General features: G+C 44.1%; 1 protein-coding gene across 2 annotated transcripts in view; it reads left to right on the forward strand.

The window, feature by feature from the left end:
* Positions 1-16657, forward strand: part of LOC143298242 (uncharacterized) — a 57509-nt gene that overhangs the window by 21733 nt on the left and 19119 nt on the right. For both annotated transcript variants that reach the window (XM_076611057.1, XM_076611058.1), the window contains exons 2-3: positions 610-737; positions 14802-15060. In XM_076611057.1, coding sequence (XP_076467172.1) covers positions 661-737; positions 14802-15060 — 336 coding nt within the window. In that variant the 5' untranslated portion in view covers positions 610-660. The remainder of the gene's footprint in view (positions 1-609; positions 738-14801; positions 15061-16657) is intronic.

Genomic DNA, 16657 nt, shown 5'->3' on the forward strand with positions numbered 1-16657 from the left:
GTTTTTCATTATCACCACCCCTTCATCATGTTTTTCATTATCACTCATCATGTTTTTCATTGTCACCACCCCTTCATCATGTTTTTCATTATCACCACCCCTTCATCATGTTTTTCATTATCACCACCCCTTCATCATGTTTTTCATTATCACCACCCCTTCATCATGTTTTTCATTATCACCACCCCTTCATCATGTTTTTCATTGTCACTCATCATGTTTTTCATTGTCACCACCCCTTCATCATGTTTTTCATTGTCACCACCCCTTCATCATGTTTTTCATTGTCACCACCCCTTCATCATGTTTTTCATTGTCACCACCCCTTCATCATGTTTTTCATTGTCACCACCCCTTCATCATGTTTTTCATTATCACTCATCATGTTTTTCATTGTCACCACCCCTTCATCATGTTTTTCATTGTCACTCATCATGTTTTTCATTGTCACCACCCCTTCATCATGTTTTTCATTGTCACCACCCCTTCATCATGTTTTTCATTGTCACCACCCCTTCATCATGTTTTTCATTATCACCACCCCTTCATCATGTTTTTCATTGTCACCACCCCTTCATCATGTTGTTCTCTGTCTCTGTGACGTCACAGACGGGGTGAGCAGATCTAGGCACCACCGTCACACACCACTGTGACGTCATCATGGCCTCTGAGCTGCAGTCGATCAGCCTGGAAAACGTCAAGGCTTTGGCCACACGTCACTTTTCAAAGCTCGTTGGGTGAGTGATGCTGACTTTATTTAAGTAGCCGTGTCTGTAAGGTGTAAGAGTCTGTGTTGTTCATCACCGTCTCACTGCCGGTCTGTCTCTGTGGATGTCTGTCTCAAATATATATCCATCTATCTCTGTCGACAATATCCACATTTCTTCCTTCCACTCCTCTGTGTGACTAACGGAGTGAACGTCCACGCCTTGTGAACACCTGCTCTTTCCGTCTTGAAGGGAAACATTGTGGATATTGCCTCTCTGTCTGCCTCTTCCTCTCTGTCTGTCTATATGTCTGTCTTGTCTGTCTCTCTATTTATTCATTTAATTATTTCTCTCCTTCCATTTTTTCTCCTCCTTCTTTACTGTTGGGGCCAACCAGCCCCGCATTGCGTTGTATTGTGTCACTTTCTTTTAGGTACTGTGTTGTGTGGGGGTGTATTGTGTCACTTTCTTTTAGGTACTGTGTTGTGTGGGGGTGTATTGTGTCACTTTCTTTCAGGTACTGTGTTGTGTGGGGTGTATTGTGTCACTTTCTTTTAGGTATTGTGTTGTGTGGGGGTGTATTGTGCCACTTTCTTTTAGGTACTGTGTTGTGTGGGGGTGTATTGTGTCACTTTCTTTTAGGTACTGTGTTGTGTGGGGTGTATTGTGTCACTTTCTTTTAGGTACTGTGTTGTGTGGGGGTGTATTGTGTCACTTTCTTTTAGGTACTGTGTTGTGTGGGGGTGTATTGTGTCACTTTCTTTTAGGTATTGTGTTGTGTGGGGGTGTATTATTGTGTTGTATTATTGTGTTATTGTCGTATTATTGTGTTGTTTTATGTTGTACTGTGTTGTATTGCGTTGATTTATGTTGTATTGTCTGGCTTTTAGTTTGTATTTTATTGTAATGTACAACTGATCTCTGAGTGAAATTCGAGCTGCCCTAACCAAATAGACGTCTCAAAAATATGCAATGCAACAAGACATTTTTTGTTCTTCCAGCAGGCCATTACCCTGGATCAACCCATAAGAGTTTTCGTTCATAATTTCGCAGAAAAACACATTTTTGTTATCTTGGGTTGTCTTACATATTCGAAGAGCGTGATAGTTCGGTCCGGAAGACATTGTTAGGCCACAATAAAACGTCGAGAGACAGTGGGAGAGAAGAAGGGGGACCACCCCTTGTCAGGGGGAATAAACCTTGCAACAGTTATTGGTCAACAGTCTGACATGTGCGAGAGGCTGATCATAAGAAAGGTTTCAGTTATGTATCGAATAAATTCATGTCGAACGTCTTGGGTGTTTGGGGCTTTGGTTCTCCGCAGACATTCACAACTGGGTCACAGTTTCTCAACAACAACTCAGACGTTGGTAATGGAGGAACCCCTGGGGAGTGGGGGTGGGGGACAGACATGAAGCTAAAGGCCTCCAAACACAGACAGACGGTAGGTGGTAGGTGGGAAGAGGTGGTGGTGGTGGAGGGGAGGGTGAAGTGAAGGACTCATCACTTCACCTTCAAGCACGACATTGCCGATCCGCTAATGCAATGAGACTCTCGTCGGCTGGTATATATATATATATATATATATATATATATATATATATATATAGATAGATAGATAGATAGATAGATAGATAGATAGATAATAGATAGATAGATAGATAGATATTTTTCCACTAAGATCGGTGTGGCGGGACCTTGTTTATTGGTGAAACTGCTGAACAAGCAGCACACCAAACGAAAGAGTGAGAGATACATTGTTGCTTTTAGTCAAGCCGTCCACGAGGGGCCATATCAGGGATGCCAAACCAAATAATTTTTCAAACCGCATTAAACACAAAACTGTCACACAAAAACCTGCAACACACGTTCATGACATCTGATCTTAACCAATAGAAGTTCTTCAAGGCAAGGTTATAATCTGTGCTTAGGACGTCAGCCCTTCCGCTTAATGTATGACCCCCAGATTACAAACAACTGTAAAAAGGACGAAAACAACAACGACAAAAAAATCACCTTCAAAGCCGCACAAAAATAGATAAAACAGGCCATAAAGGCAAATAACAGAGCAGAATGGACATTAGCGCCTATCCGAGTGTTTACAATCGTCAGAGCACAACTGCCAGCATAAAGATACTATGTCATGTAATATTGAAAAATATCAAAGTATCAAGGCTTGCTGGGAAAAAAAAAGAAAGAAAGGGGAATGGACTGGCAAGCCAGACAAAAACAGAAAATAGTGAAGGAAGAAGAAAAGAGAGAGAGAGAGAAAAAGAGAGACAAAAAGATCAGTAGACAAGAGGAAATTTCGCAGAGAATTTTCAGAAAGCGGGGATGTTACCAATACTGAAATCCCCGAATACTGCTCCAGCCAAGGGGGCTTTGAAGCGAAATGATCAATGCGAAATGATAGATGTATGTACGACCACTTTCCATTCTTGTGGCAGCAGAGAGAGGGGGGTGGGATAGGGAGGGCAAAAGCCGAGTGGTTAAAGCGTTGGACTTTCAATCTGAGGGTTCCGGGTTCGAATCTCGGTGACGGCGCCTGGTGGGAAAAGGGCGGAGACCTGCCTGTGCCCTAACCCCCTTCATGTGTATGCGTAAGCAGAAGATCAAATACTCACGTTAAAGATCCTATTATCCATGTCAGCGTACTGTGGGTTATGGAAACAAAAACATACCCAGCATGCACACCCCCGAAAACGGAGTATTTGGCGTGGTAAATAAACAAAAAAGAAATACAAGTAAGAATGTTAAATGTCTGTCTGAGCGTGTATGTGTATGTGTGCGTTCCTAAAATCTGATTGAACGACACAGGAAACGAATGGTGAGCGCCCAATGGCAGCCGTCAGTCGGCTCTACCCAGGTAGGCAGCCTGTAGTGCAAATGCCACTGTGTTTGTAAACCGCTCAGAGCTTGGTCTTCGGCCGAAGATAGGCGCTACATAAGTATCCATATCAATAAACACAACATGGGTGAAGACAATAATATAGACACGGTATCACGGACTTTTTAATACTGATAAGAACATCAACAGCACTATTCATGAGCTAGGTCCGGATATTTGAGTAGGGCAGAGAAGTGAGCAACTTTAGAATGATAATAGATATGGGGAGATGGGGAGAGTAGGGGGGGGGGGGGGCGGGAGAGAGAGAGAGAATTGGCAACTGCAGCCCAAAGTGCAGCCATTGATCATCCACTTGTTGTTTCCCCTTTCCGATTGTTGTTTTGTTATGTTATGCTGTTTGTCTCATGTGACAATGAACACGCAAAGGCTTGCATACCCACACACACTCACACACACACACACACATACACCCACCCTCCCCCTCCCCTCATTCGCACGGACACACACTCATACACATAGCCCCACACATCCCCCACGCATTCACATGTCAAAATATACACACACATATCAGCAGGCCTGCACACACACACACACACACACACACACACTGACAACCACACTCTCTCTTCTACCCCCCCCCCCCCCCCCACACACACACACGCAGAATAAGGGTGAGGCTGTGTGTGTGTGAGGATGATTAGGCAGACGAGGGTAAGAACGAGAGCAGAGCCAGCGCTGACGAAGCAATTTAGTAGATGTATGTACGACCACTATTGATTCTTGTGGCGACAAAGAGAGAGAGAGAGTGGGGGGGAGGGGGAGGGGCAGTGGCTGGGGTAGGTTGTGAGTGGGGAGAAGAGAAACTAGGGGTGTGGTGGGGGGGAGTAGAGAAAGACACACATAGAAAGACACAGAGAGAGTGGGGGAGTAGAGAAAGACACACATAGAAAGACACAGAAAGAGGGGGGGAGTAGAGAAAGACACACATAGAAAGACACAGAAAGAGGGGGGGGAGTAGAGAAAGACACACATAGAAAGACACAGAAAGAGGGGGGGGGGGGGTAGAGAAAGACACACATAGAAAGACACAAAGAGAGGGGGGAATAAAGAAAGACTCAAATAGAAAGACACAGAGAGAGTGGGGGAGGAGAGAAAGACACATATAGAAAGACACAGAAAGAGTGGGGGAGTAGAGAAAGACATATATGGAAAGACACAGAGAGAGTGGGGGAGTAGAGAAAGACACATATATGGAAAGACACAGAAAGAGTGGAGGGAGTAGAGAAAGACACACATAGAAAGACACAGAAAGAGTGGGGGAGTAGAGAAAGACACACATAGAAAGACACAGAAAGAGAGGGGGAGAAGAGAAAGACACACACAGAAAGACACAGAAAGAGTGAGGAAATAGAGAAAGACACAGAGAGAGTGGGGGAGTAGAGAAAGACACATATAGAAAGACACAGGAAGAGTGGGGAGTAGAGAAAGACACATATAGAAAGACACAGAGAGAGTGGAGGAGTAGAGAAAGACACATATAGAAAGACACAGAAAGAGTGGGGGAGTAGAGAAAGACACACATAGAAAGACACAGAAAGAGTGGGGGAGTAGAGAAAGACACACATAGAAAGACACAGAAAGAGTGGGGGAGTAGAGAAAGACACACATAGAAAGACACAGAAAGAGTGGGGGAGTAGAGAAAGACACACATAGAAAGACACAGAAAGAGTGAGGAAATAGAGAAAGACACAGAGAGAGTGGGGGAGTAGAGAAAGACACACATAGAAAGACACAGAGAGAGTGGGGGGAGTAGAGAAAGACACACATAGAAAGACACAGAGAGAGTGGAGGAGTAGAGAAAGACACACATAGAAAGACACAGAGAGAGTGGAGGAGTAGAGAAAGACACATATAAAGACACAGAAAGAGTGGGGAGTAGAGAAAGACATATATGGAAAGACACAGAGAGAGTGGGGGAGTGGAGAAAGACACACATAGAAAGACACAGAAAGAGAGGGGGGAGAAGAGAAAGACACAGGAAGAGTGGGGAGTAGAGAACGACACATATAGAAAGACAGAAAGAGGGGGAGGGAGTAGAGAAAGACACATATAGAAAGACACAGAAAGAGGGGGGAGTAGAGAAAGACACATAGAAAGACACAAAAAGAGGGGGGGGGGGTAGAGAAAGACACATGGAAACACACAGAGAGAGGGGGGGGGTTAGAGAAAGACACAGAAAGGGGGGGGGAGTAGAGAAAGACTCAAATAGAAAGACACAGAGAGAGTGGGGGAGTAGAGAAAGACACACATAGAAAGACACAGAAAGAGGGGGGAGTAGAGAAAGACACACATAGAAAGACACAGAAAGAGTGGGGGAGTAGAGAAAGACACATATAGAAAGACACAGAAAGAGTGGGGGGGGGGGGTGTAGAGAAAGACACAGAGAGAGTGGTGGAGTAGAGAAAGACACATAGAAAGACACAGAGAGAGTGGTGGAGTAGAGAAAGACACAGAAAGAGGGGGGAGTAGAGAAAGACACACATAGAAAGACACAGAAAGAGTGAGGGAGCAGAGAAAGACACATATAGAAAGACACAGAGAGAGTGGAGGAGTAGAGAAAGACACACATAGAAAGACACAGAAAGAGTGGAGGAGTAGAGAAAGACACACATAGAAAGACACAGAAAGAGTGGAGGAGTAGAGAAAGACACATAGAAAGACACAGAAAGAGGGGGGAGTAGAGAAAGACACACATAGAAAGACACAGAAAGAGGGGGGAGTAGAGAACGACACATAGAAAGACACAGAGAGAGAGTGGGGGAGTAGAGAAAGACACACATAGAAAGACACAGAAAGAGAGGGGGAAGAAGAGAAAGACACAGGAAGAGTGGGGAGTAGAGAAAGACACATACAAAGACACAGAGAGAGTGGAGGAGTAGAGAAAGACACATAGAGAGACACAGAGAGAGTGGAGGAGTAGAGAAAGACACATAGAAAGACACAGGGAGAGTGGGGGAGTAGAGAAAGACACATATAGAAAGACACAGAGAGAGAGGGAGGAGTAGAGAAAGACACATATAGAAAGACGCAGAGAGGGGGGGAGTAGAGAAAGACAGAGAGAGAGAGTGGGGGGGAGGGGGGGGGTTAGAGAAAGACACAGAAAGATGGGGGAGTAGAGAAGGACACACATAGAAAGACACAGAAAGAGGGGGGGGAGTAGAGAAAGACACAGAAAGATGGGGGGGGGGAGTAGAGAAAGACAAACATAAAAGACACAGAAAGAGTGGGGGGAGGGGGTGTAGAGAAAGACACAGAAAGATGGGGGAGTAGAGAAAGACACACATAGAAAGACACAGAAAGAGGGGGGGGGAGTAGAGAAAGACACATATAGAAAGACACAGAAAGATGGGGGAGTAGAGAAAGACACACATAGAAAGACACAGAAAGAGGGGGGGGGGAGTAGAGAAAGACACACATAAAAGACACAGAAAGAGTGGGGGTGAGGGGGTGTAGAGAAAGACACAGAAAGATGGGGGAGTAGAGAAAGACACACATAGAAAGACACAGAAAGAGGGGGGGGGGGAGTAGAGAAAGACACACATAAAAGACACAGAAAGCGTGGGGGGAAGGGGGTGTAGAGAAAGACACAGAGAGAGTGGTGGAGTAGAGAAAGACACAGAAAGAGGGGGGAGTAGAGAAAGACACATAGAAAGACACAGAGAGAGTGGTGGAGTAGAGAAAGACACACATAGAAAGACACAGAAAGAGTGAGGGAGCAGAGAAAGACACACATAGAAAGACACAGAGAGAGTGGAGGAGTAGAGAAAGACACATATAGAAAGACACAGAAAGAGTGAGGAAGTAGAGAAAGACACACATAGAAAGACACAGAAAGAGTGGGGGAGTAGAGAAAGACACATATAGAAAGACACAGAGAGAGTGGGGGAGTAGAGAAAGACAAATATGGACAGACACAGGAAGAGTGGGGAGTAGAGAAAGACACATATAGAAAGACAAAAAGAGGGGGAGGGAGTAGGGAAAGACACATATAGAAAGACAGAAAGAGGGGGGAGTAGAGAAAGACACATATAGAAAGACACAGAGAGTGGGGGAGGAGAGAAAGACACATATAGAAAGACACGGAAAGAGGGGGGGGAATAGAGAAAGACATACATGGAAAGACACAGAGAGAGTGGGGGGGAATAGAGAAAGACACAGAAAGAGGGGTGAGTAGAGAAAGACACACATAGAAAGACACAGAAAGAGAGGGGGGGAGTAGAGAAAGACACACATAGAAAGACACAGAAAGAGGGGGGGAGTAGAGAAAGACACATATAGAAAGACAGAAAGAGGGGGGGAGTAGAGAAAGACACACATAGAAAGACACAGAAAGAGGGAGGAGTAGAGAAAGGCACATATAGAAAGACACAGAGAGGGGGGGGAGTAGAGAAAGACAGAGAGAGAGAGTGGGGGGGGGGGTAGAGAAAGACACAGAAAGATGGGGGAGTAGAGAAAGACACACATAGAAAGACACAGAAAGAGTGGGGGGGAGGGGTGTAGAGAAAGACACAGAAAGATGGGGGAGTAGAGAAAGACACACATAGAAAGACACAGAAAGAGGGTGGTGAGGGGGTGTAGAGAAAGACACAGAGAGAGTGGTGGAGTAGAGAAAGACACAGAGAGAGTGGTGGAGTAGAGAAAGACACAGAAAGAGGGGGGAGTAGAGAAAGACACACAGAAAGACACAGAGAGAGTAGGGGTGAGGGGGTGTAGAGAAAGACACAGAGAGAGTGGTGGAGTAGAGAAAGACACAGAAAGAGGGGGGGAGTAGAGAAAGACACACAGAAAGACACAGAGAGAGTGGAGGAGTAGAGAAAGACACACAGAAAGACACAGAGAGAGTGGAGGAGTAGAGAAAGACACATATAGAAAGACACAGAAAGAGTGAGGAAGTAGAGAAAGACACATATAGAAAGACACAGAGAGAGTGGAGGAGTAGAGAAAGACACATATAGAAAGACACAGAAAGAGTGAGGAAGTAGAGAAAGACACATATAGAAAGACACAGAGAGAGTGGAGGAGTAGAGAAAGACACATATAGAAAGACACAGAAAGAGTGAGGAAGTAGAGAAAGACACATATAGAAAGACACAGAACGAGTGAGGAAGTAGAGAAAGACACATATAGAAAGACACAGAGAGAGTGGAGGAGTAGAGAAAGACACATATAGAAAGACACAGAACGAGTGAGGAAGTAGAGAAAGACACATATAGAAAGACACAGAAAGAGTGAGGAAGTAGAGAAAGACACACATAGAAAGACACAGAAAGAGTGGGGGAGTAGAGAAAGACACATATAGAAAGACAGAAAGAGTGGAGGAGTAGAGAAAGACACATAGAAAGACACAGAAAGAGGGGGGGAGTAGAGAAAGACACATAGAAAGGCACAGAAAGAGGGGGGAGTAGAGAAAGGCACATAGAAAGACACAGAAAGAGGGGGGGAGTAGAGAAAGACACATATAGAAAGACAGAAAGAGGGGGGAGTAGAGAAAGGCACATAGAAAGACACAGAAAGAGGGGGGAAGTAGAGAAAGACACATAGAAAGACAGAGAGAGAGAGTGGGGGGGGGGGGGGTAGAGAAAGACACAGAAAGATGGGGGAGTAGAGAAAGACACACATAGAAAGACACAGAAAGAGGGGGGGAGTAGAGAAAGACACACATAGAAAGACACAGAAAGAGTGGGGGAGTAGAGAAAGACACACATAGAAAGACACAGAAAGAGGGGGGAGTAGAGAAAGACACACATAGAAAGACACAGAAAGAGTGGGGGAGTAGAGAAAGACACGTGTAAAGAGAGAGAGGGGGTTGAGCTGGACGGGGGCAGTAAGGGATGGGTACAGAGAGAGACGAAGGCAGGAGAGGGTGATGGTGGGGGAGGTGGTGGTTGTGAAGAGGAGAAAGAGTGTGTGAGCGTAGGGGTTGAGTAGAGAGAGGGGCACACACTGACAGAGACAAAGAGAGAGGAGGGGGAGGGGGTTGGGCTGAGTCACACACAGATACAGAGACATAGAGAGAAACACTTAGAGGGTTTCAGAGAGAGAAAGGGGGACAGACAGACTGACAGACAGAACAGAGAGACAGACAGACAGACAGACAGACAGAGAGAGGAGGCCGACAGAACAGAGAGACAGATCCAGAGACAAACAGACGACGCAAACACCAGCCAAATGCTGACAAGTGTGTTAACGAAAACTGACATCCGATTTCTCGTTTTGAATTAAGAGTTTACCACATCTGTCAATTTCGCACTGAGCTGAGTTTGTTTTTTTATTCGACGAAATTGAAAATGTAGTTTACTTTGGTATATTACTTGTCAGGTGGTAAAGGCGATAATGGAGAATGTCTGTAAAAAAAAAACGTATTTAAAAAAAAATGATTAAAAAAAATGTGGGTTGTGAAATGACTCACTTTGATGTGAAATGTCAACATTTCTGACTGTTGGTCCTATTTCTTGTGATATGTGGAAATGACAATGAAAGTAAAAGCAAGATCTTACTTTGCCAACTGAATTTTTTGTGAAACAGTTTGATTGAAAATTACATCAAAATGAACGATTAGTTAGATTAATGTGCCTAACAGCAAAATAATATCAACATTGTCTTTATTTTCCAGCCAACAAGTCTTGGATCAACTCGTGCGAATGAAAATAAGTCTAAAAATAACCCGTTCAGTTATGAGAACTGTGCGACAAATTCAGATTTTGTTCATTTGAGAAAAAGACATGAATAGTGCACACACACACACACACACACACACACACACACACACACGCACACTTCTAATATCACTTACAGTGAAAAGACGTTAAACTAAAGAACGAACACACGCGCACACACCATTTTCTGCACACACACACACGCACACACACCATTTTCTCCACACACACACACACACGCACGCACGCACGCACACACACGTACACCATTTACTGCATATACACGCACACGCGCGCGCGAGCGCGCGCGCGCGCTCGCCATTTTCAGCACACACACACACACACACACACACACACACACAGCGTGTGTGTGTGTGTGTGTGCGTGTGTGTGTGTGTGTGTTGCGCAGAACATAATCATTATTATTGGTTTTGGGTTTGTACGCGTGTGTGCGCACACGCGCGCTCGTGTGTGTGTGTGTGTGTGTGTGTGTGTGTGTGTGTGTGTGTGCGCGCGCGTTTATGTATATGTATACGCAGAACGTATATCAGTTTAAGGTTTAGGGTTTACTACATGCATGTGGATACTGTTCAGTATCTGCTACAGGTTTTTATCGAGTAGGTATCGTGTCACGAACTTGAAACATCTGTCAGCAAGGTCCCACTGTGTTGTGAATGTCTGAAAACGCATGGACATTAACCCCACTGACTGGTGTTGACCAGTGTGGTGGTCACTGAAGGGCTGACCGTTTCCTGAGATAAGACTGGGGGGTGCAGGCCAGGACGACAGTCACCATTCTTCGTTATACTCCTTCCTCTTTGGATTGCATTGCTTTAATTCATTAAAAATCAATTACACAATACGAAAAGCGGTTCTTGCAATTCAGATCAATGACACGGTGGTCTAATTTCACCCACGTCCAGTTGTCAAAGGGTGAAGAAAAAACAACAACAAAAAACCGTGCAGAAATAGAAAAAAGGGTTACTATGTTCCTACAGTGATTGAGAAGGCTGTGTAATGGTGTTCTTCTCCGTCTTGTTATTGTTTACTTTGACGCTGTCATGATTGTTGTTATTGCTGATCTCAGTCGTTGCTCTGTTATTATTAATTACTTACGTTGCTATTGCATCATTATTATTATTTTTTAATTTTCATTCTTCCTCTTCAACTTACATGATAATGTACCAATTGTTCTTTTCATTGGTTTGTTACTTTTAATAGACTATTCCAGTTACTATTCTTATTCGTCGTTCTTATTATTTCATTTTGTTTAATTTTATTTCTTTATTTCTATGTTTTGTGTCGTTCTTTATTTTTATGTTTTGTGTCGTTAAATGGGCAGAATTGTAAAAAGGCCTTTACTGCACCTAATTCTTTGCCCATTAAAGATTCGATCGATCAATCTTCTTCTTCTTCTTCATATTGTTTTTGCTTGCTTGTTGTTTTCTGTTGTCAGTAATGATATTGCTTAGTGCTGATTTCTTTCTCCTTTCTTTCTCTGTTTTGTTTTTGTTCGTTTGTTGTTGTTGTTGTTTCTTGAACTGAGCTGACAGCCATTGCAAGCCAATATATCAAATGTTGTGCGCTGGTCACCATGATCGGGGGGGAAAAGTCAGCGCGATTAGAGATATGCACTTCTAACTCACCTCCTTCCTTCAGTGCTGTGCTTTGCAGAATTGGCTTGACAAGCCTGCTGATCATGTGATATGCCCATGCCACTTCAGTTTGTAAACGTACAAAAAACGCACTTTAATCAGATAATCAAAGATAATCACATTATATTCCTTGTCAGCCCGTCGATGAGTTATAGAAAGGCTGACACGGAGGTGCGTTGTGCAGTGAATGATTGTTTTAGATCGTGATCAAAACAAGCAATGATCGATTTTTTCTTTCTTTCTTTTTTTTTTTCCAATCGTGACCAGACATGAAGACACGAAGACACATTTGTTCAGAAGCGTGAAGATTCGTGAAAATGATAAACAGCACTCAGTTCTTGAAATGACTTTCCCATCTTTCTTTCTTTCTTTTTTCTTTTTTTCTTTTTCTCAGTTGTCTGTTCTTATCGAGTGGATGTCACCTCCCCAATCTCTTTAATTTAAATTAATAGCAGTACAATGATATAGCACTTTCAAATCTGACAAAGCGCTTTACAATGAAACGTCAGTCAGACACAAAGCACGCAAGACCACACACACACACACACACACACACACACACACACACCGCACACACACACACACACACACACACACACACACACACACACACACACACACACCGCGCGCACACACACACACACACACACACACACACACACCGCACACACACACACACACACACACCGCACACACACACACACACACACACACACACACACACACACACACACACACACACACACACACACACCGCACACACACACACACACACACACACACCGCACACACACACACACACACACACACACACACACACAGAAACATGCATGGAATGGTCAACCACAACACCACCATTACTGCTGATACGACTTCCAGGGTCAGGAGCTAGGAACTGTTTAACAGTTCACCAAGCTGAGATCCATGATCAGCAATGAAGGATCCAAACCAGAAATCCCCTCAAGGGAAGCAAAGACAACGTCAACACTGTCCAGACTGAAACCTATATAGAAGGACAGCAACATCTCCATAAAACACAATATCATAATTATGCGTGCATTGGTATATTCCATCTTCCTGCATGTGTGCGAGACATGGATCCTCACGGTGGATTTAGAAAGAAGAATTCAAGCCATGAAAGTGGAGTGTTATCGCAAGATACTAAACATCAAATACAATGATCACATCACCAATGAAGCGCCAAAGCATCAAGTAAAACATTTGACCTCACGAAGATCTGCCGGTCTGTGCACATAACAAGATCCAGTAACCTTCCTAAAACAGTACCCCAAGGAATTGTTGAGGAGGGAGGTGGAGGAGAAGACAGAAAAAAAGAACATGGACCGACAACATTTCAGAATGGACAGGAAAACCTTTTGCAGAGACCCAGGCTTTGACATAACTGACAGAACCTAACCCCCAATGGCTCTTCATAGATCTGATGGACAGAAGGAAGCAGAAGAAAAGGAAGAAAAAGAAGAAGAACCGAAGTCAGGTTACCGATACACACCCGGATGGAATGAGGAAAAATGGCGTAAAGTGCTTTTTCTAAAGACACAACACCGTGCCGAAACTAGGCCTCGAGCACTGACCACTGGTGAACTCTGGATCAGAGTCCAACGCCGGGTTCCGAATTGGATGTTGGTCCCAAAAGGTCACCAGCTAATCAACTGTCAATAATTAAGGTTCATTATCGCTTAGTCCTCTTGCTCCCATCTCACACACCCTCATCCCGCCTCAATTCCACCTCCCTTCCAGTCACTTCTTGGCAGTGTTTATTTTAGGGCACATCGAGCAAGAGAGAGAGAGTGGGGTGGGGAATGCACACACACACACACACACACACACACACACACACACACACAGAGGGAGGTAGACTGAGTCGGAGAGAAGCGGGATAGTTTTTTCACACTCAAGCCATAGCCAAAGATACAGACAGACAGAAACAGAGAGAAAGAGGCACACCGTGAGGGACAGAGCGAGACGTGAGAGACGGGAGAGCTATTTGGGGATAATTAACCCATCACAAAGTCCCAACAGCAGCGGATGGCATCATCCCCAGCATCTGATTCTTCTGTCCTGAAGATGAGATTAGTGGACATGCAGAAGAGTGAAAAAAAACTTTCTCCTTTTTTTTGTATTTGACGAGCGCAATGGCTGGGCGGTCAGAGCATTTACCTTTCAATGTGAGGGTCCTGGATTCGAATCTCGGAAGCAGCCCCTGATGGAATAAGACAATAAATCAGTTTGCATTGTTTACTTGTATTGTATTATGTAAACACCGACATACTCAGCACACAACGCCCGAAAAATTAAGAATGACTGCCTAAGTGGCGGGGTAAAAACGGTTAAACAAGAAAAATAGGTTGGTTAATGTATTGAAAATCAGTTCACACACATCAGTGGATTTTGTAGCACTAAAATCCCATGCGTACATACAAGTAAACGTTGGAGTTGCTGCACACGAAAGCACATAAAGAAGAATTATTTTGTTTGTTTATTTATTCATCTATTTGTTTATATATCGATATGTCTACCAATCTATCCACCTACCTACTGTCTACCTCTCTATAAATCTGTTTGACTTTCCATCTATATGTACATATATGTCTATCTATCTATATATCAGTCTGTCTGTCTGTTTGTCTTTCTATCTATAGCTGAATATACATTATAACATACATTATAAGAACATACATTATGTTTTATATAAAGATACATAGCTTGACAGTTGAGTTAAACGTGTTGGCAAACCCCCTTACGGTCAGTTTGTCCAGGGCTTGGGTCTTGGTTCAACGAAGGTTGCGTTAATCAAGGGGATGAGTCCTGGATAGTCTTTATAAAATTTCATTTATCTTTCTTTTTTATATTTCAGGGTGGCAGTTGGCGTCAGCAGCGTCCTGCTCCTCAGCGTCACCTGGTCCCTGCTGACGTCCCGCTCTGACGTCACACTGGCCGCCACCACGTGCTCGCGGACGCGGGAGATGGAGGGAGGGGGCCTGGGGGTCGGCGGGGACAAGGGGAGAGCGGGTCCCGGGGGGATGAGGTGCACGGGGGAGAGCTGTCCCTGGCAGTACGTGCTGTCAGACCTCACCCACAGACTGCACCTGTTGGAGGCTGCCTTTAAAGAACAGGTGAGGAAAGGGTGTGTGTGGGAGGGAGGTGTGTGTGTGTGTGTGTGTGTGTGTGTGTGTGTGTGTGTCTGTCTGTCTGTCTGTCTGTCTGTTCTTGCGTGCTTTGTATCTGACTGACGTTTTATTGTAAAAGTATGGCTGTGTGTGTGAGAGAGGTGGGAAGGCCAGGGGATGGGGTGTGTGGGGGGTGAGGGGCGAGGGGGTGTTACAGCACTTTCAATGAATAGAGAAATGAATAATAATCAATTTAAAAGGCGTTATAGACCGGTCTAAAACACTCATGCAACAAAATAACCATTGACTCGAGAAGATAATTTTTTTCTTCTTTTAGGCAGTCAGCTTGAACATGCCACTTTTTTCACAGTGTCTCAGCCAGACAATAGCTGAGTATAAAGACATGGTGTATTTGTGTCACGAGATGAGACGAAGAGTCGGAGAGATAGAGAGAGAGAGAAATACACACACACACACACACACACACACACACACACACACACACATGCAGAAATGTCGATAGATAATACAGATATACTGAGCAGATGTGCGTGGCGGTTGTTGACCAAGCGAGATAATGAGCACAGAGGTAAGACATCGACCCGGCCAGCCCTCTGGACCTATCTTGGGGGACGTCCCGGGGCGCAGTGGTGGTAGGATGGTTTGGGGTCTGGCCAAAGGACTGTATGGCCAAGGTTGCCAACTCCTTCCCTCCGGGAAGTTCAAACCACTGAGCGTCCCCAACTCGGCTGAGCTAATAGTCTGGAACACAGACACAAATATCGGGTCGTTTGTGTCTATGTTTTGGGTGCAGTGCCCAAATCCTTTCTCGCCAGCCTCGACGGCATGTACTTGTGTTACTCGCTGAATTGTCCTCGGCGATAAATTGGCGGATCTCGGTTAAATTAACCGCTTGCCTAGAAATTGCCAAATTGTCGCTGTTTGTTTTTACTGTGTGCTGATGATGTTGAAGACAAATGGAAGTCAAGGAAGAATGAGAAAAAAGCAATGAAGAAGAAGGGAGCTAAAGAAAAAAGGAAGCAATGAAATAAGAAATGGATGAAGGAAGTAAGGAAAGAAAGAAAGAAATAAGAAATAAAGGGAATTTAAGCAAGAAAAGAAAAATCGACAGAAAAAAAAGAATTAAAACGAATGAGATGGGCACGCTGACAGACAAACAGGCAGACAGGGGTTGTTCAGGTGGATTCCCTGATCCAGCACAAAGAGATTTTCGCCAATAAAAGAAACAAGAACATGGACAGGTCCACCTGATTATGGCGGCATGAAAGCGGAGATCGATATTATGTTGCAAAGCTGAAATCTAGTGATGAAAGCTGGACACTAGACATCTAGTCGTGTCGATAAAAAAGGGTTGATGAAACACACTTTATTTCGTGTGATATGTGGGTATTTCAAGGTAAAAAGATCAGACATGTGAAAGGATAGTTTTCCGGTAAAAAGACATGATTTGTGACACTCGTTAAAAAGACTGGACATCGAGTGGAGAATATTTCAACATTAAAAAATCAGAATGTGAAAGTTTTATATTTAAGGGTAAAAATGATCACATGTGTGACAGTCTGATATTTAAAGGTAAAACGTA

The sequence above is a fragment of the Babylonia areolata genome, chromosome 23 (genome assembly GCF_041734735.1).
Source record: "Babylonia areolata isolate BAREFJ2019XMU chromosome 23, ASM4173473v1, whole genome shotgun sequence".
NCBI classification, from domain to species: Eukaryota; Metazoa; Mollusca; class Gastropoda; order Neogastropoda; family Buccinidae; genus Babylonia; species Babylonia areolata.